General features: G+C 35.5%; 1 protein-coding gene across 1 annotated transcript in view; it reads left to right on the top strand.

Moving 5' to 3' along the window:
- The first annotated feature begins 9397 nt into the window (after positions 1 to 9397).
- The window catches only part of LOC133648026 (alpha-1A adrenergic receptor-like), a 29976-nt gene continuing 17011 nt past the window's right edge, over positions 9398 to 22362 (top strand). Inside the window, exon 1 of the mRNA XM_062043793.1 lies at positions 9398 to 10402. Within this exon, the coding sequence (XP_061899777.1) occupies positions 9463 to 10402 (940 nt within the window). The 5' untranslated portion in view covers positions 9398 to 9462. The remainder of the gene's footprint in view (positions 10403 to 22362) is intronic.

The raw sequence follows: 22362 nt of genomic DNA, 5'->3' as shown, positions 1-22362 counted from the left end.
TACAAGCAATTTACTGTGAATAATCCGATTTTTTTTTAAACAAGTCTTTAATTCTTGACAAAGTCTGCATCTTAATGACTGCATTCAACAATTATTTTTTATTTAAAAATTATTTTTATATTATCATTTTTTGTTTCCCATTTTGAAATATATTTTTGAGGAAAATATTACACATTTTGTGTGTTTGCTGTATAAAAAAAAGTCACAAAACAAAGAAAAAATACATGAAAAAAATAATAAAAACGTATAATCAACAGATCTCAAATTGAGCTCAAGCGTCAAAATTGTTTAAAAAAAAATAATGGAGCAATTTACAAGCAATTTACTGTGATTAATCAGTTGGTTTTTTTTAAACAAGTCTTTAATTATTGACAAAGTCTGCATCTTAAGGACTGCATTTAACAATTATTTTTATTTAAAAATAATTTTTTATAGTATTTTTTTTTTCCAATTTTGAAATATATTTTTGAGGAAAATATTACACATTTTGTGTTTGCTGTATAAAAAAGTCATAAAAAAAAGAAAAAATACATGAAAAAAATAATAAAAACTTATAATCAACAGATCTCAAATTGAGCTCAAGCGTCAAAAGTTTTAAAAAAAATTTTAAAATGGATCCCCAATCATTTTAGTGGGATTTTTTTTTTTTTAAACAATCATTGTTAAAAAAAAAATTGAGCAAATTACAAATAATTTAATGTGATTAATCTGATTTTTTTTAAAAAGCAAGTCTTTAATTCTTGACAACGTCTGCATCTTAAAGGCCTACTGAAAGCCACTACTAGCGACCACGCAGTCTGATAGTTTATATATCAATGATGAAATCTTAACATTGCAACACATGCCAATACGGCCGGGTTAACTTATAAAGTGCAATTTTAAATTTCCCGCTAAACTTCCGGTTGAAAACGCCTTTGGATGATGACGTATGCGCGTGACGTAGCCAGTGAAACAGAAGTATTGGTACCCCATTGAATCCAATACAAAATAGCTCTGTTTTCATCTCGTAATGCCACAGTATTCTAGACATCTGTGTTGGTGAATCTGTTGCAATTTGTTTAATGAACAATGAAGACTGCAAAGAAGAAAGTTGTAGGTGGGATCTGTGTATTAGCGCCGGACTACAGCAACACAACCAAGAAGACTTTGACTCGGATAGCAGACGCGCTAGCCGACGCTAGCCACCGACCGCACGGATGATCGTGGTGAAGTCCTTCGTCCTTCCGTCGATCGCTGGAACGCAGGTGAGCACGGGTGTTGATGAGCAGATGAGGGCTGGCTGGCGTAGGTGGAGCGCTAATGTTTTTATCATAGCTCTGTGAGGTCCCGTTGCTAAGTTAGCTTCAATTGCGTCGTTAGCAACAGCATTTTTAAGCTTCGCCAAGCTGGAAAGCATTAACCGTGTATTTACATGTTCATGGTTTAATAGTATTGTTGATTTTCTGTTTATCCTTCCAGTCAGGGGTTTATGTATTTTGTTTCTATCTGTATTTGAGCCCGATGCTATCACGTTAGCTCCGTAGATAAGTTAGCTTCAATGGCGTCGTTAGCAACAGCATTGTTAACCTTCGCCAGGCTGGAAAGCATTAACCGTGTATTTACATGTCCCTGGTTTAATAGTATTGTTGATCTTCTGTCTATCCTTCCAGTCAGGGATTTATTTATTTTGTTTCTATATGCAGTTAAGCACGATGCTATCACGTTAGCTCCGTAGCTAAAGTGTTTCGTCGATGTATTGTCGTGGAGATAAAAGTCACTGTGAATGTCCATTTCGCGTTCTCGACTCTCATTTTCAAGAGGATATAGTATCCGAGGTGGTTTAAAATACAAATCCGTGATCCACAATAGAAAAAGGAGAGAGTGTGGAATCCAATGAGCCAGCTTGTACCTAAGTTACGGTCAGAGCTAAAAAAGATATGTCTTGCACTGCATTCTAGTCCGTCACTCTAACGTTCCTCATCCACGAATCTTTCATCCTCACTCAAATTAATGGGGTAATCGTCGCTTTCTCGGTCCAAATTGAAAACAATAGGAAAATATGAGGAGGCAATCAACTGACTACGTCACGCTACTTCCGGTAGGGGCAAGGCTTTTTGTTATCAGAGACCAAAAGTTGCAAACTTTATCGTCGATGTTCTCTACTAAATCCTTTCAGCAAAAATATGGCAATATCGCGAAATGATCAAGTATGACACATAGAATGGATCTGCTATCCCTGTTTAAATAGAAACAATTAATTTCAGTAGGCCTTTAAGGACTGCATTTAACAATTATTGTTTTATTAAAAAAATATATTATTATTTTTTTTCCCATTTTGAAATATATTTTGGAGGAAAATATTGCACATTTTGTGTGTTTGCTGTATTAAAAAAAAGGCATAAAACAAGAAAAAAATAAAGCAAAGAAAAAATCTAACCATCATTGTTAAAAAAAAAAATATGGAGCAATTTACAAGCAATTTACTGTGATTAATCAGATTTGAAAAAAAAAGTCTGTAGTTCTTGACACGTCTGCAACTTAAGGACTGCATTAAACAATAATTTTTTTATTAAAAAGAAATGTTTTTTTTTTTTTTCCCATTTTGAAATATATTTTGGAGGAAAATATTGCACATTTTGTGTGTTTGCTGTATAAAAAAAGGCATAAAACAAGAAAAAAATAAAGCAAAGAAAAAATCTAACCATCGTTGTTAAAAAAAATTATGGAGCAATTTACAAGCAATTTACTGTGATTAATCAGATTTGAAAAAAAAAAAGTCTGTAGTTCTTGACACGTCTGCATCTTAAGGACTGCATTAAACAATTATTTTTTTATTAAAAAAATATATATATATATTTTTCCCATTTTGAAATATATTTTGGAGGAAAATATTGCACATTTTGTGTGTTTGCTGTATTAAAAAAAGGCATAAAACAAGAAAAAAATAAAGCAAAGAAAAAATCTAACCATCATTGTTAAAAAAAAAAAATTATGGAGCAATTTACAAGCAATTTACTGTGATTAATCAGATTTGAAAAAAAAAAGTCTGTAGTTCTTGACACGTCTGCATCTTAAGGACTGCATTAAACAATTATTTTTTTATTAAAAAAATATATATCTTTTTTTTCCCCATTTTGAAATATATTTTGGAGGAAAATATTGCACATTTTGTGTGTTTACTGTATAAAAAAAGGCATAAAACAAGAAAAAAATAAAGCAAAGAAAAAATCTAACCATCATTGTTAAAAAAAAATTATGGAGCAATTTACAAGCAATTTACTGTGATTAATCAGATTTGAAAAAAAAAGTCTGTAGTTCTTGACACGTCTGCATCTTAAGGACTGCATTAAACAATAATTTTTTTATTTAAAAAAAATATATATCTTTTTTTTCCCATTTTGAAATATATTTTGGAGGAAAATATTGCACATTTTGTGTGTTTGCTGTATTAAAAAAAAGTCATAAAACAAGGAAAAAATAAAGCAAATAAAAAATCTAACCATCATTGTTAAAAAAAAAATTATGGAGCAATTTACAAGCAATTTACTGTGATTAATCAGATTTGAAAAAAAAAAGTCCGTAGTTCTTGACACGTCTGCATCTTAAGGACTGCATTAAACAATTATTTTTTTATTAAAAAAAAATTATTATTTTTTTTTTTCCCCATTTTGAAATATATTTTGGAGGAAAATATTGCACATTTTGTGTGTTTGCTGTATTAAAAAAAGGCATAAAACAAGAAAAAAATAAAGCAAAGAAAAAATCTAACCATCATTGTTAAAAAAAAAAATTATGGAGCAATTTACAAGCAATTTACTGTGATTAATCAGATTTGAAAAAAAAAGTCTGTAGTTCTTGACACGTCTGCATCTTAAGGACTGCATTAAACAATTATTTTTTTATTTAAAAAATATATATCTTTTTTTTCCCCATTTTGAAATATATTTTGGAGGAAAATATTGCACATTTTGTGTGTTTACTGTATAAAAAAAGGCTTAAAACAAGAAAAAAATAAAGCAAAGAAAAAAACTAACCATCATTGTTAAAAAAAAATTATGGAGCAATTTACAAGCAATTTACTGTGATTAATCAGATTTGAAAAAAAAAAGTCTGTAGTTCTTGACACGTCTGCATCTTAAGGACTGCATTAAACAATTATTTTTTTATTAAAAAAATATATATCTTTTTTTTCCCCATTTTGAAATATATTTTGGAGGAAAATATTGCACATTTTGTGTGTTTACTGTATAAAAAAAGGCATAAAACAAGAAAAAAATAAAGCAAAGAAAAAATCTAACCATCATTGTTAAAAAAAAATTATGGAGCAATTTACAAGCAATTTACTGTGATTAATCAGATTTGAAAAAAAAAGTCTGTAGTTCTTGACACGTCTGCATCTTAAGGACTGCATTAAACAATAATTTTTTTATTTAAAAAAAATATATATCTTTTTTTTCCCATTTTGAAATATATTTTGGAGGAAAATATTGCACATTTTGTGTGTTTGCTGTATTAAAAAAAAGTCATAAAACAAGGAAAAAATAAAGCAAAGAAAAAATCTAACCATCATTGTTAAAAAAAAAATTATGGAGCAATTTACAAGCAATTTACTGTGATTAATCAGATTTGAAAAAAAAAAGTCCGTAGTTCTTGACACGTCTGCATCTTAAGGACTGCATTAAACAATTATTTTTTTATTAAAAAAAAATTATTTTTTTTTTTTTTCCCCATTTTGAAATATATTTTGGAGGAAAATATTGCACATTTTGTGTGTTTGCTGTATTAAAAAAAGGCATAAAACAAGAAAAAAATAAAGCAAAGAAAAAATCTAACCATCATTGTTAAAAAAAAAAATTATGGAGCAATTTACAAGCAATTTACTGTGATTAATCAGATTTGAAAAAAAAAGTCTGTAGTTCTTGACACGTCTGCATCTTAAGGACTGCATTAAACAATTATTTTTTTATTAAAAAAATATATATCTTTTTTTTCCCCATTTTGAAATATATTTTGGAGGAAAATATTGCACATTTTGTGTGTTTACTGTATAAAAAAAGGCTTAAAACAAGAAAAAAATAAAGCAAAGAAAAAAACTAACCATCATTGTTAAAAAAAAATTATGGAGCAATTTACAAGCAATTTACTGTGATTAATCAGATTTGAAAAAAAAAAGTCCGTAGTTCTTGACACGTCTGCATCTTAAGGACTGCATTAAACAATTATTTTTTTATTTAAAAAAAATATATATATTTTTTTTTCCCCATTTTGAAATATATTTTGGAGGAAAATATTGCACATTTTGTGTGTTTGCTGTATTAAAAAAAGGCATAAAACAAGAAAAAAATAAAGCAAAGAAAAAATCTAACCATCATTGTTAAAAAAAAAAATTATGGAGCAATTTACAAGCAATTTACTGTGATTAATCAGATTTGAAAAAAAAAGTCTGTAGTTCTTGACACGTCTGCATCTTAAGGACTGCATTAAACAATTATTTTTTTATTAAAAAAATATATATCTTTTTTTTCCCCATTTTGAAATATATTTTGGAGGAAAATATTGCACATTTTGTGTGTTTACTGTATAAAAAAAGGCATAAAACAAGAAAAAAATAAAGCAAAGAAAAAATCTAACCATCATTGTTAAAAAAAAATTATGGAGCAATTTACAAGCAATTTACTGTGATTAATCAGATTTGGAAAAAAAAAAGTCTGTAGTTCTTGACACGTCTGCATCTTAAGGACTGCATTAAACAATATTTTTTTTATTTAAAAAAAATATATTTTTTTTTTTTCCCATTTTGAAATATATTTTGGAGGAAAATATTGCACATTTTGTGTGTTTTCTGTATTAAAAAAAAAGGCATAAAACAAGAAAAAAATTAAGCAAAGAAAAAATCTAACCATCATTGTTAAAAAAAAATTATGGAGCAATTTACAAGCAATTTACTGTGATTAATCAGATTTGAAAAAAAAAGTCTGTAGTTCTTGACACGTCTGCATCTTAAGGACTGCATTAAACAATTATTTTTTTATTCAAAAAAAATATGTATTTTTTTTTTCCCATTTTGAAATATATTTTGGAGGAAAATATTGCACATTTTGTGTGTTTGCTGTATAAAAAAAGGCATAAAACAAGAAAAAAATAAAGCAAAGAAAAAATCTAACCATCATTGTTAAAAAAAAAATTATGGAGCAATTTACAAGCAATTTACTGTGATTAATCAGATTTGGAAAAAAAAGTCTGTAGTTCTTGACACGTCTGCATCTTAAAGGCCTACTGAAATGATTTTTTTTTATTTAAACGGGAATAGCAGATCCATTCTATGTGTCATACTTGATCATTTTGCGATATTGCCATATTTTTGCTGAAAGGATTTAGTAGAGAACATCAACGATAAAGTCGATAAAGCCTTGCCTATACCGGAAGTAGCGTGACGTCACAGGAGGTAATATTCCTCACAATTCCCCGTTGTTTACAATGGAGCGAGAGAGATTCGGAGCGACAAAGCGACGATTACCCCATTAATTTGAGCGAGGATGAAAGATTCGTGGATGAGGAACGTTAGAGTGAATGACTAGAGAGGCAGTGAAGGACGTAGCTTTTTTCGCTCTGACCGTAACTTAGGTACAAGCTGGCTCATTGGATTCAACGGGCTCCGAATACTTCCGTTGCCGTCGTGACGTCACACGCATACATCATATCCAAAGGCGTTTTTCAACCGGAAGTTTAGCTGGAAATTTAAAATGTCACTTTATAAGTTAACCCGGCTGTATTGGCATGTGTTGCAATGTTAAGATTTCATCATTGATATATAAACTATCAGACTGCGTGGTCGCTAGTAGTGGCTTTCAGTAGGCCTTTAAAGGCCTACTGAAATGAATTTTTTTTATTTAAACGGGGATAGCAGATCTATTCTATGTGTCATATTTGATCATTTCGCGATATTGCCATATTTTTGCTGAAAGGATTTAGTATAGAACAACGACGATAAAAATTGCAACTTTTGGTATCTGATTTTAAAAAAAGGCTTGCCCCTACCGGAAGTAGCGTGACGTAGTCAGTTGAACATATACGCAAAGTTCCCTATTGTTTACAATGATGGCCGCATGAAGTGAGAGAGATTCGGACCGAGAAAGCGACAATTTCCCCATTAATTTGAGCGAGGATGAAAGATTTGTGGATGAGTAAAGTGCAAGTGAAGGACTAGTGGGGAGTTGAAGCTATTCAGATAGGGAAGATGCTGTGAGAGCCGGGGGTGACCTGATATTCAGCTGGGAATGACTACAACAGTAAATAAACACAAGACATATATATACTCTATTAGCCACAACACAACCAGGCTTATATTTAATATGACACAAATTAATCCTGCATAAAAACACCTACGTCTTTGTTATGCTAACTCCTAGCTCCTATGCTAGCTCCTAGCTCCATAGAACACGCCAATACAATTCAAACACCTGATCAACACACACAATCACTCAGCCCAAAAGACCGTTCACCTAACCCAAGGTTCATAAAGCTTATATATTTTAAAAAAGTTACGTACATACGCAAAAAAAAGTTGCGCACATACGGTCAAGCGATCAAATGTTTAGAAGCCAAAGCTGCATACTCACAGTAGCACGTCTGCGTCTTTGTCATCCAAATCAAAGTAATCCTGGTAAGAGTCTGTCTTGTCACAGTTCTCTACAGGCGTCTGTGTATCGAAGTCAAAAGTCCTCCTGGTTAGAGTCTCTGTTATCCGAGTTCTTCCATCTTGACTGCATCTTCCGGGAATGTAAACAAAGAAGCGCCGGCTGTGTACTGTTGTTGCTGACTACGTTCGAAAAATACGTCCATTTCGCACCGACAACTTTCTTCTTTGCTTGCTCAGCTTCTTTCTCCATAATGCAATGAACATGATTGCAACAGATTCACGAACACAGATGTCCAGAATACTGTGGAATTATGAAATGAAAACAGAGCTTTTTCGTATTGGCTTCAATGTGGAAGGCATACCCGTGTTCGCCGGTCTACGTCACGCGCATACGTCATCCTCAGAGGCGTTTCGAACCGGAAGTTTAGCGGCAAATTTAAAATGGCACTTTATAAGTTAACCCGGCCGTATTGGCATGTGTTATAATGTTAAGATTTCATCATTGATATATAAACTATCAGACTGCGTGGTCGGTAGTAGTGGCTTTCAGTAGGCCTTTAAGGACTGCATTAAACAATTATTTTTTTATTAAAAAAATATATATCTTTTTTTTTCCCCCATTTTGAAATATATTTTGGAGGAAAATATTGCACATTTTGTGTGTTTGCTGTATTAAAAAAAGGCATAAAACAAGAAAAAAATGAAGCAAAGAAAAAATCTAACCATCATTGTTAAAAAAAAATTATGGAGCAATTTACAAGCAATTTACTGTGATTAATCAGATTTGAAAAAAAAAGGCTGTAGTTCTTGACACGTCTGCATCTTAAAGGCCTACTGAAATGATTTTTTTTTATTTAAACGGGAATAGCAGATCCATTCTATGTGTCATACTTGATCATTTTGCGATATTGCCATATTTTTGCTGAAAGGATTTAGTAGAGAACATCGACGATAAAGTCGATAAAGCCTTGCCTATACCGGAAGTAGCGTGACGTCACAGGAGGTAATATTCCTCACAATTCCCCGTTGTTTACAATGGAGCGAGAGAGATTCGGAGCGACAAAGCGACGATTACCCCATTAATTTGAGCGAGGATGAAAGATTCGTGGATGAGGAACGTTAGAGTGAATGACTAGAGAGGCAGTGAAGGACGTAGCTTTTTTCGCTCTGACCGTAACTTAGGTACAAGCTGGCTCATTGGATTCAACGGGCTCCGAATACTTCCGTTGCCGTCGTGACGTCACACGCATACATCATATCCAAAGGCGTTTTTCAACCGGAAGTTTAGCGGGAAATTTAAAATTGTACTTTATAAGTTAACCCGGCCGTATTGGCATGTGTTATAATGTTAAGATTTCATCATTGATATATAAACTATCAGACTGCGTGGTCGGTAGTAGTGGCTTTCAGTAGGCCTTTAAGGACTGCATTTAACAATTATTTTTGTATTATTTTTTTTCCCCATTTTGAAATATATTTTGGAGGAAAATATTGCACATTTTGTGTGTTTGCGGTATAAAAAAAAGGCATAAAACAAAGAAAAACTACATGAAAAAATAATCCAATGCATACAACAATTACGCGCCAACAAGACCCTCCTCTGCTGTCATGTGAACGAAGCAGCCTCCCTCCCACTACGAAGACACTCTCCACGATGCATTGTCCCGGCTTGCCCTCCCCTCACTTGCCCACGCAGTGGCAGCTGCAGGACTGCAGCAGAACTCCCGCTCTTAGACCCCCCTTTTTTTCTAGCGCGCATCCACGCGTGGATGAACTCTCGGGGAGAGTTGCCGTGATCCACGCCGGACATGTGAATCCTGCTATGGAGGAGCCGTGCGGCCAACATGACTGCGAGCACTGACGATGTCACGATCTTGTGGAAAAATGAGTCCGGGATCAACTTTACCGACGGCTCGGAGGGGAACCGCAGCGCGCCCGGCGGGGTCGCCCTGGGCCGGGCCGTCCCGCTGGGCTTGGTGCTGGCGGCGTTCATCGTGTTCGCCATCGCGGGGAACATCCTGGTCATCCTCTCGGTGGTGTGCAACAGGCACCTGCGCACGCCCACCAACTACTTCATCATCAACCTGGCCATCGCCGACCTGCTGCTGGGCACCACGGTGCTGCCGGTGTCGGCCACGCTGGAGATCCTCGACCGCTGGGTGTTCGGGCGCATCTTCTGCGACATCTGGGCGGCGCTGGACGTGCTGTGCTGCACGGCGTCCATCATGAGCCTGTGCGTCATCTCCATCGACCGCTACATCGGCGTGAGTCACCCGCTGCAGTACCGGGGCATCGTGACGGAGAAGCGGGCTCTGCTGGCCATGCTGGGCGTGTGGGTGCTGTCCGTGGTCATCTCCATCGGGCCGCTGCTCGGCTGGAAGCAGCCGCCGTCGCCGGACGACACGGTGTGCTTCATCACCGAGGAGCCCTTTTACGCGCTCTTCTCCTCCCTCGGCTCCTTCTACATCCCCCTGGTCGTCATCCTCGCCATGTACTGCCGGGTGTACGTGGTGGCCAAGCGGACCACCAAGAACCTGGAGGCCGGGGTGATGCGGGAGAGGATGGACTCGGGCGAGCTGACCCTGAGGATCCACAAGGGCTCCCAGGTGCACGACGAGCCCGCCGGCTGCGGTCGAGGCAAGGGCCGCGGGCACCAAGCCAGAAGCTCCCTCACCGTCAAACTGCTCAAGTTCTCCCGGGAAAAGAAGGCGGCAAAAACTTTGGGAGTTGTGGTGGGCATGTTTACACTTTGTTGGCTGCCCTTCTTCCTCGTCCTGCCCATAGGTAGGTTCCTCACCCCGGGCTTTTTATACCTTTTCTGAGCCAACATCGACATTTCTGCCGGGGTTGTCCCGATACCAATATTTGGTACCGGTACCAAAAGTATTTCGCTACTTTCCGGTACTTTTCGGTACTTTTCTAAATAAATTGGACCATAAAAAAATTCATTATTGGCTTTATTTTAACAAAAAATCTTAAAGATATGTTTCTTATTGCAATTTAGTCCTTAAATAAAATAGTGAACATACTAGACAACTTGTCTTTTAGTAGTAAGTAAACAAACAAAGGATCCTAATTTAGCTGCTGACATATGCAGTAACATATTGTGTCATTTTCCATTATATTATTTTGTCAAAATTATTAAGGACAAGCGGTAGAAAATGAATTATTAATCTACTTGTTTATTTACTGTTAATATCTGCTTACTTTCTCTTTCAGCAATAGTTGTTTTGATTTTGTACGGTGTCCTTGAGTGCCCAGAAAGGCGCCTTCAAAGTAAAATGTATTATTATTATTATTATTATTCAACATGTTCTATCTACACTTCTGTTCAAATGTAATAATCACTTATTCTTCTGTTGTTTGATACTTTACATTAGTTTTGGATGATACCACACATTTGGGTATCAATCCGATACCAAGTAGTTACAGGATCATACATTGGTCATATTCAAAGTCATCATGTGTCCAGGGTAGTGTTGTAACGATACCAATATTTTGGTACCGGTACCGGTACTAAAATTATTTCGATACTTTTCGGTATTTTTCGGTACTTTTCTAAATAAAGGGTACCACAAAAAATTGCATTATTGGCTTTATTTTAACTAAAAATCTTAGGGTACATGAAACATATGTTTCTTATTGCAATTTAGTCCTTAAATAAAATAGTGAACATACTAGACAACTTGTCTTTTAGTAGTAAGTAAACAAACAAAGGCTCCTAATTTAGTCTGCTGACATATGCAGTAACATATTGTGTCATTTCTCTACCTATTATTTTGTCAAAATTATTAAGGACAAGTGGTATAAAATAGATTATTAATCCACTTGTTCATTTACTGTTAATATCTGCTTACTTTCTGTTTCAACAATAGTTGTTTTGATTTTGTACGGTGTCCTTGAGTGCCCAGAAAGGCACCTTATAAGTAAAATGTATTATTATTATTATTATTATTCAACATGTTATGTCTACACTTCTGTTAAAATGTAATAATCACTTATTCTTCTGTTGTTTGATACTTTACATTAGTTTTGGATGATACCACAAATTTGGGTATCAATCCGATACCAAGTAGTTACAGGATCATACATTGGTCATATTCAAAGTCATCATGTGTCCAGGGTAGTGTTGTAACGGTACAAATATTTTGGTACCGGTACTAAAATTATTTCGATACTTTTCGGTATTTTTCGGTACTTTACTAAATAAAGGGGACCACAAAAAAATTGCATTATTGGCTTTATTTTAACTAACATTTTTAGGGTACATGAAACATATGTTTATTATTGCAATTTAGTCCTTAAATAAAATAGTGAACATACTAGACAACTTGTCTTTTAGTAGTAAGTAAACAAACAAAGACTCCTAATTTAGCTGCTGACGTATGCAGTAACATATTGTGTCATTTATCTACCTATTATTTTGTCAAAATTATTAAGTACAAGCTGTAGAAAATTAATTATTAATCCACTTGTTCATTTACTGTTAATATCTGCTTACTTTCTCTTTCAACAATAGTTTTTTTGATTTTGTACGGTGTCCTTGAGTGCCCAGAAAGGCACCTTATAAGTAAAATGTATTATTATTATTATTATTATTCAACATGTTATATCTACACTTCTGTTAAAATGTAATAATCACTTATTCTTCTGTTGTTTGATACTTTACATTAGTTTTGGATGATACCACAAATTTGGGTATCAATCCGATACCAAGAAGTTACAGGATCATACATTGGTCATATTCAAAGTCCTCATGTGTCCAGGGTAGTGTTGTAACGATACCAATATTTTACTACCGGTACCGGTACTAAAATTATTTCGATAATTTTCGGTACTTTTCTAAATAAAGGGGACCACAAAAAATGTTATTATTGGCTTTATTTGAACAAAAAATCTTAGGGTACATGAAACATATGTTTATTATTGCAAGTTTGTCCTTAAATAAAATAGTGAACATACTAGACAACTTGTCTTTTATTAGTAAGTAAACAAACAAAGGCTCCTAATTTAGCTGCTGACATATGCAGTAACATATTGTGTCATTTATCTACCTATTATTTTGTCTACATTATTAAGGACAAGCGGTAGAAAATGAATTATTAATCTACTTGTTCATTTACTGTTAATATCTGCTTATTTTCTGTTTCAACATGTTCTATCTACACTTCTGTTAAAATGTAATAATCACTTATTCTGCTGTTGTTTGATACTTTACATTAGTTTCGGATGATACCACACATTTGGGTATCAATCCGATACCAAGTAGTTACAGGATCATACATTGGTCATATTCAAAGTCATCATGTGTCCAGGGTAGTGTTGTAACGATACCAATATTTTGGTACCGGTACCGGTACTAAAATTATTTCGATACTTTTCGGTATTTTTCGGTACTTTACTAAATAAAGGGGACCACAAAAAAATTGCATTATTGGCTTTATTTTAACTAAAAATTGTAGGGTACATTAAACATATGTTTCTTATTGCAATTTAGTCCTTAAATAAAATAGTGAACATACAAGACAACTTGTCTTTTAGTAGTAAGTAAACAAACAAAGGCTCCTAATTTAGCTGCTGACATATGCAGTAACATATTGTGTCATTTTCCTTTATATTTTGTCAAAATTATTAAGGACAAGCGGTAGAAAATGAATTATTAATGTACTTGTTCATTTACTGTTAATATCTGCTTATTTTCTGTTTCAACATGTTCTATCTACACTTCTGTTAAAATGTAATAATCACTTATTCTGCTGTTGTTTGATACTTTACATTAGTTTCGGATGATACCACACATTTGGGTATCAATCCGATACCAAGTAGTTACAGGATCATACATTGGTCATATTCAAAGTCCTCATGTGTCCAGGGTAGTGTTGTAACGATACCAATATTTTGGTACCGGTACCGGTACTAAAATTATTTCGATACTTTTCGGTATTTTTCGGTACTTTACTAAATAAAGGGGACCATAAAAAAATTGCATTATTGGCTTTATTTTAACTAAAAATTTTAGGGTACATGAAACATATGTTTCTTATTGCAATTTAGTCCTTAAATAAAATAGTGAACATACAAGACAACTTGTCTTTTAGTAGTAAGTAAACAAACAAAGGCTCCTAATTTAGTCTGCTGACGTATGCAGTAACATATTGTGTCATTTATCTACCTATTATTTTGTCTACATTATTAAGGACAAGTGGTAGAAAATAGATTATTAATCTACTTGTTTATTTGCTGTTAATATCTGCTTACCTTCTCTTTCAACATGTTCTATCTACACTTCTGTTCAAATGTAATAATCACTTATTCTTCTGTTGTTTGGATACTTTACATTAGTTTTGGATGATACCACAAATTTGGGTATCAATCCGATACCAAGTAGTTACAGGATCATACATTGGTCATATTCAAAGTCCTCATGTGTCCAGTGTAGTGTTGTAACGATACCAATATTTTAGTACCGGTACCGGTACTAAAATTATTTCGATAATTTTCGGTACCTTTCTAAATAAAGGGGACCACAAAAAATGTCATTATTGGCTTTATTTCAACAAAAAATCTTAGCGTACATTAAACATATGTTTCTTATTGCAATTTAGTCCTTAAATAAAATAGTGAACATACAAGACAACTTGTCTTTTAGTAGTAAGTAAGCAAACAAAGGCTCCTAATTTAGTCTGCTGACGTATGCAGTAACATATTGTGTCATTTATCTACCTATTATTTTGTCCACATTATTAAGGACAAGCAGTAGAAAATTAATTATTAATGTACTTGTTCATTTACTGTTAATATCTGCTTATTTTCTGTTTCAACATGTTCTATCTACACTTCTGTTCAAATGTAATAATCACTTATTCTTCTGTTGTTTGATACTTTACATTAGTTTTGGATGATACCACAAATTTGGGTATCAATCCGATACCAAGTAGTTACAGGATCATACATTGGTCATATTCAAAGTCATCATGTGTCCAGGGTAGTGTTGTAACGATACCAATATTTTGGTACCGGTACCTGTATTAAAATTATTTCGATACTTTTTGGTACTTTTCAGTACTTTTTTAAATAAAGGGGACCACAAAAAATTGCATTATTGGCTTTATTTTAACTAAAAATTGTAGGGTACATGAAACATATGTTTCTTATTGCAATTTAGTCCTTAAATAAAATAGTGAACATACAAGACAACTTGTCTTTTAGTAGTAAGTAAGCAAACAAAGGCTCCTAATTTAGCTGCTGACATATGCAGTAACATATTGTGTCATTTTCCATTACATTATTTTGTCTACATTATTAAGGACAAGTGGTAGAAAATGAATTATTAATCTACTTGTTCATTTGCTGTTAATATCTGCTTATTTTCTGTTTCAACATGTTCTATCTACACTTCTGTTCAAATGTAATAATCACTTATTCTTCTGTTGTTTGAATACTTTACATTAGTTTTGGATGATACCACAAATTTGGGTATCAATCCGATACCAAGTAGTTACAGGATCATACATTGGTCATATTCAAAGTCATCATGTGTCCAGGGTAGTGTTGTAACGTTACCAATATTTTGGTACCGGTACCGGTACTAAAATTATTTCGATACTTTTCGGTATTTTTCGGTACTTTACTAAATAAAGGGGACCACAAAAAAATTGCATTATTGGCTTTATTTTAACTAAAAATTTTAGGGTACATGAAACATATGTTTCTTATTACAAGTTAGTCCTTAAATAAAATAGTGAACATACTAGACAACTTGTCTTTTAGTAGTAAGTAAACAAACAAAGTCTCCTAATTTAGCTGCTGACATATGCAGTAAGATATTGTGTCATTTATCTACCTATTTTCCTGTCAAAATTATTAAGGACAAGCTGTAGAAAATTAATTATTAATCTACTTGTTCATTTACTGTTAATATCTGCTTACTTTCTCTTTCAGCAATAGTTGTTTTGATTTTGTACGGTGTCCTTGAGTGCCCAGAAAGGCACCTTATAAGTAAAATGTATTATTATTATTATTATTATTCAACATGTTATGTCTACACTTCTGTTAAAATGTAATAGTCACTTATTCTTCTGTTGTTTGATACTTTACATTAGTTTTGGATGATACCACAAATTTGGGTATCAATCCGATACCAAGTAGTTACAGGATCATACATTGGTCATATTCAAAGTCATCATGTGTCCAGGGTAGTGTTGTAACGGTACAGATATTTTGGTACCGGTACTAAAATTATTTCGATACTTTTCGGTACATTTCGATACTTTTCTAAATAAAGGGGACCATAAAAAAATTGCATTATTGGCTTTATTTTAACAAAAAATCTTAGGGTACATGAAACATATGTTTATTATTGCAATTTAGTCCTTAAATAAAATACTCATGCACGTTCCCCAAACCCTTAAAGACACAGTACACTAATGCAAATATCACAGATATTACAGTATTGTACTTACCCGCTAATACACCGATCGATCCCACCTACAACGTTCTTCTTTGCAGCCTCAAAAGATTCACCAACACAGATGTCCACAATACTGTGGAATTTTGTCAAAGAAAACAAGAGGCTTTTCTATCGGGTCCGATGGGGTCCAACAACTTCCGTTGCTTTTGTGACGTCACGCGCATAAATCATATCCAAAGGAGTTTTTCAACCGGAAGTGTGGCGGGAATTTTAAAATTGCACTTTATAAGTGAACCCGGCCGTATTGGCATGTGTTGCAATGTTAAGATTTCATCATTGATATATAAACTATCAGACTGCGTGGTCGCTAGTAGTGGCTTTCAGTAGGCCTTTAAGGCTGACTCTTGACATTTTCCAGCATCTTCCTGCATGCGAGGACTTGCATTTTGGGGACACATCATTAGTAAGGCGCCCACACTTTCTCAGCGGCAATCAACCGGCTTCCTCTCTCCATAAATCAGGGCCCTAACAAGGATTTGACAAATACCCAGGTCAAAAATCGGTTGTCCTAGAGGAACTTTGAAAGGCTGAAATTATATCCCAGCACCGTATAAATCAGGCCTGGGCAATTATTTTGATTCTGGGGGCCAAATTTAGAGAAAAAAATGCGTCTGGGGGCCGGTATATCTATTTTTAGGAACACTAATACAAATCCTCACAATAATGCCTAATTGAATGCTAAAAACGTTATGACAGACTGCCTTAAAAAACGGAATGGAATTTAAATTTTTTTTTACTGAATGAGACACCCAGAATGTACATGAAAATAAAGAATGTGGGATTTACAATATTAACTATGAACGATAAAACACTGAATATTGACCACATATGAACGTCACACCACCCCCCCATTGACATATTTTACAATCAAGCGAAACGCAACAAAAATAAAATAAACACAGTGAAATATGAACGTGAAGAGTAAAAAAAAAACCCACCTACAATCTGATACATCTGATATATCACTCAGCTTTAGAACTTTGTTGGAAAAATCTCCTTCCACGTCTGTCCCTGACACCCGCATTTTCAGGCTCGCTCTGGAAACACTCTGTGGAAACGCTCCCCACCCACACTGCTTGGTTCCTGTCTGAGCTGCTGTGACTTAGATTTCCATAGTAACTAATTAGATTACCCTAGTAACTAATTAGATTACCATAGTAACTAGTACAAACCCCGTTTCCATATGAGTTGGGAAATTGTGTTAGATGTAAATATAAACGGAATACAATGATTTGCAAATCCTTTTTAACCCATATTCAGTTGAATATGCTACAAAGACAACATATTTGATGTTCAAACTCATAAACTTTTTTTTTTTTTTGCAAATAATAATTCACTTGGAATTTCATGGCTGTAACACGTGCCAAAGTAGTTGGGAAAGGGCATGTTCACCACTGTGTTACATGGCCTTTCCTTTTAACAACACTCAGTAAAGGTTTGGGAACTGAGGAGACACATTTTTGAAGCTTCTCAGGTGGAATTCTTTCCCATTCTTGCTTGATGTACAGCTTAAGTTGTTCAACAGTCCGGGGGTCTCCCTTGTGCTATTTTAGGCTTCATATTGTGCCACACATTTTCAATGGGAGACAGGTCTGGACTACAGGCAGGCCAGTCTAGTACCCGCACTCTTTTACTATGAAGCCACGCCGTTGTAACACGTGGCTTGGCATTGTCTTGCTGAAATAAGCAGGGGCGTCCATGGTAACGTTGCTTGGATGGCAACATATGTTGCTCCAAAAGCTGTATGTACCTTTCAGCATTAATGGTGCCTTCACAGATGTGTAAGTTACCCATGTCTTGGGCACTAATACACCCCCATACCATCACACATGCTGGCTTTTCAACTTTGCGCCTATAACAATCCGGATGGTTCTTTTCCTCTTTGGTCCGGAGGACACGACGTCCCTAGTTTCCAAAAACAATTTGAAACGTGGACTCGTCAGACCACAGAACACTTTCACACTTTGCATCAGTCCATCTTAGATGAGCTCGGGCCCAGCGAAGCCGGCGGCGTTTCTGGGTGTTGTTGATAAATGGCTTTCGCTTTGCATAGTAGAGTTTTAACTTGCACTTACAGATGTAGCGACCAACTGTAGTTACTGACAGTGGTTTTTTAAAGTTTTTCTGAGCCCATGTGGTGATATCCTTTACACACAGATGTCGCTTTTTGATGCAGTACCGCCTGAGGGATCAAAGGTCATGGGCATTCAATGTTACGTGCAGTGATTTCTCCAGATTCTCTGAAAATGTTGATGATATTACAGACCGTAGATGGTGAAATCCCTAAATTCCTTGCAATAGCTGGTTGAGAAATGTTGTTCTTAAACTGTTGGACAATTTGCTCACGCATTCCTCAACTTTCTCAGTCCTTTTTGCCAAATGTGCCAGCTTTTTATAAACATGTTGCAGGCATCAAATTCCAAATGAGCTAATATTTGCAAAAAATACAGATTTCCAGTTCGAACGTTAAATATCTTGTCTTTGCAGTCTATTCAATTGAATATAAGTTGATAAAGGATTTGCAAATCATTGTATTCTGTTTTTATTTACCATTTACACAACGTGACAACTTCACTGGTTTTGGGTTTTGTATATTGCTAACTGAAGGGGTGGCCTCTCCTACACCAGTTTTTCAGAATCCTCCAGTTTATCGAAACATAATGATCATTAGTTTGTCATGAGTTAATCAGACAACGCACTTACAGTAAGTGCATTGACGACTCTGAAGTATATGCATATTCAATTTCTACAGTATTGTCCTTTGAAAAGATACAGAGTCATCAAAATGACTGTTGAAATGTGAAGAGTGTGACATACTGTATTATATTCACATGGAGTTGTTCATCAGAACTACTGGGACTTGCTTGCTCACAAAATATCCGGACAACACGTGTTACACGTCTGCCGTGTTCAAGATTATATGAGATTGGATTTGATTTGATTTGATATATTTTTATTTCAAATATGCAAAAAAAAACAAGAGCAAGCCTGATCCAATACAGTGCTATAGCCTTAACAGCCATTATAACAAAATGAAAACAATATTTACATATTTTTACATATTTGCAAAGGAGTGAGAAGAAGTTTACACCTATTTAATCCCACCCCTTTTCTTTAAATCATAAATTACTCTGAGCTAGAACTACCTGTTCACTCCATGTACAAACTTAATGAACTTGTATATACATCAATTATAAATATATACATACATATGCACACTACACACATACATAGCCACCAGTGTTGGGTTAGTTACTGAAAACCAGTAACTAGTTACCTTATTTCAAAAGTAACCCGGTTACTTACACCAAAAAGTAATGCGTTATTGTGAAAAGTAATCAACTTGACATGCATTTGCATCACTGAACTCTGCTAAGCAATGTGGTCTACATACAACACACAAAGACAAAGATATGTTACAAAGAGCCAATTTATTTCAGGCCAGAACAAATTGACAAAACTATTTTAAATAGCTGCAACATAACATACATAAGTAACAAACCGCATAATAACAACATAGCTGTAAAGCTGGCTTCACCCAAGGAAGGCACACACTACATACACAAAGCCTAACCAGGCATTTTTTTCTCTCAAGGAATTGTGAAATAAAATCATGTCTTCAGGAGATCAACACTGTACTGAAGCCCAGAACACTCTACGCATTTCACCAGTTTTAGTTTAGAGATAAGGAAAGGTTGGCCTGGCCCACCAGGATCCCTGTTACCGCTCTGCGTGTAACCAATCAGACAGTTCTGTGGGTGGGACAATGCTGGGTGCTGCAGAGACGTACTGACAGAGGCAGAGGCAGAACTAAGCGGAGTAAAACATACTCAGATCTTCTCTGTTTCTAGCCGATACTACATAAAAAAAAATAACGTAAAATAACGCAGTAACGCATCATGTAGTAACGGTAACTGAGTTACTGAAAATAAAAAATAACGCGTTAGACTACTAGTTACCGCCGAAAATAACGGCGTTACAGTATTGCGTTACTTTGTAACGCGTTAGTCCCAACACTGATAGCCACACCATTACTACTAGTGATCATGAACATGGCATCATGCCACAGCAGCAGCACCACTGCCTCAATGGGCAACCCCACACTCTTCTGCAACACAAACAACCCAATATCAAAGCCCTTCTTCATCTCCGTACCTCTGGAATACCATGTACCTATACTTCTTTTCAAACTGCTTTATGTTTGGACATTGCTTTAACTCCACAGATCAGATCTATTCTCACACTTTGTTATGGTGGATTATTAAGCTTCCGTGTATTATTTCAAGGTACAAGCACATCTAATTTGAAGATGTAAGAAGCTTCACAGGGCAGAGTTAGGGGCCTGTTCACGCAACGCTAAACAAAACCAAAGCCAAAAAACTGTCCGAGGGTATTTCTCAGCACCATCCCTGGTGGCGCATACTGATTCAGTCTCCGCCCACCTCAATCCCATTGTTTCCCAGTGGTTTTCATTTTCAAAACAGTGTTTCTCATTGAAAAATATATAAAGTGGATGAATTCTTCCCCCAATTTTTAGTAACAATATAATTAACTGTCAAAAGTATTAAGAGAATGTATCGCTGTATTAAAGGCCTACTGAAAGCCACTACTACCGACCACGCAGTCTGATAGTTTATATATCAATGATGAAATCTTAACATTGCAACACATGCCAATACGGCCGGGTTAACTTATAAAGTGACATTTTAAATTTCCCGGGGAACTTCTGGTTCAAAACGCCTTTGGAGGATGACGTATGCGCGTGACGTCGCGAGGTCCACGGAAGTGTTTGGACCCTATTGGACACTCTGTTTTCTTCGACAAAATTCCACAGTATTCTGGACATCTGTGTTGGTGAATCTTTGGCAATTTGTTTAATGAACAATGGAGGCTGCAAAGAAGAACGTTGTAGGTGGGATCGGTGTATTAGCGGCTGGCTGTAGCAACACAACCAGGAGGACTTTGTTGGATAGCAGAGCTAGCGCCGGCGACCTCACCTTGACTTCCTACGTCTCCGGGCCGCCGACCGCATCGTCGATCGCTGGAACGCAGGTGAGCACGGGTGTTGATGAGCAGATGAGGGCTGGCTGGCGTAGGTGGAGCGCTAATGTTTTTATCATAGCTCTGACGAGTTCCCGTTGCTAAGTTAGCGTCGTTAGCAACAGCATTGCCAGGCTTCGACAGGCGGCACAGCATTAACCGTGTATTTACATGTCCAGTGTTTGGTTCGGTGTCTCCTGATAGTAGTATTGTTGATCTTCTGTCTATCCTTCCAGTCAGGGATTTATTTATTTTGTTTCTATCTGCATTTGAGACAGATGCTATCACGTTAGCTCATGCTAAAGAGCTTCGTCGATGTATTGTCGTGGATATAAAAGTCACTGTGAATGTCCATTTCGCCTTCTCGACTCTCATTTTCAAGAGGATATAGTATCCGAGGTGGTTTAAAATACAAATCCGTGATCCACAATAGAAAAAGGAGAGAGTGTGGATTCCAATGAGCCAGCTTGTACCTAAGTTACGGTCAGAGCGAAAAAAGATATCTCTTGAACTGCATTCTAGTCCGTCACTCTAACGTTCCTCATCCACGAATCTTTCATCCTCGCTCAAATTAATGGGGTAATCGTCACTTTCTCGCTCCGAATATCTCTCGCTCCATGTAAACGACGGGGAATTGTGAGCAGCACTACCGCTTGTGACGTCACGCTACTTCCGGTAGGGGCAAGGTTTTTTTTTTATCAGCGAGCAAAAGTTGCGAACTTTATCGTCGATTTTCTCTACTGAATCCTTTCAGCAAAAATATGGCAATATCGCGAAATGATCAAGTATGACACATAGAATGGATCTGCTATTCCCGTTTAAATAAAAAAAATTCATTTCAGTAGGCCTTTAAGGATTGGGTGATAAAAATCTATATCGAGATGTACAGTACAGGCCAAAAGTTTATTTTCATGACTATTTACATTGTAGATTGTCATTGAAGGCATCAAAACTATGACACCTGTGAAGTGAAAACCATTTCAGGTTATAAAAGCAAAAAAGCGCAGATTCCAACCATTGAAATACTTGGTATAGTTCAAGACTTACGACCATTTGAAAACATCACTGCACATCATAAAGGCAGCTACACTTTACATCTTAAAGATCGGAAAAAAAATTATTTGGGAATGTCCGGCGGGCCAGATTGAAAAGCTTAATTTGCCCAGGTCTGTTATATAGAGTAGTATGGGGTTAAACTCCCGACTTACAGTGTAGTGCTGCTGTACGCTTAAAA

Source organism: Entelurus aequoreus, linkage group LG04 (assembly GCF_033978785.1).
Source record: "Entelurus aequoreus isolate RoL-2023_Sb linkage group LG04, RoL_Eaeq_v1.1, whole genome shotgun sequence".
In the NCBI taxonomy this organism is placed as follows: Eukaryota; Metazoa; Chordata; class Actinopteri; order Syngnathiformes; family Syngnathidae; genus Entelurus; species Entelurus aequoreus.
This window is presented reverse-complemented; position numbering and strand designations above follow the sequence as displayed.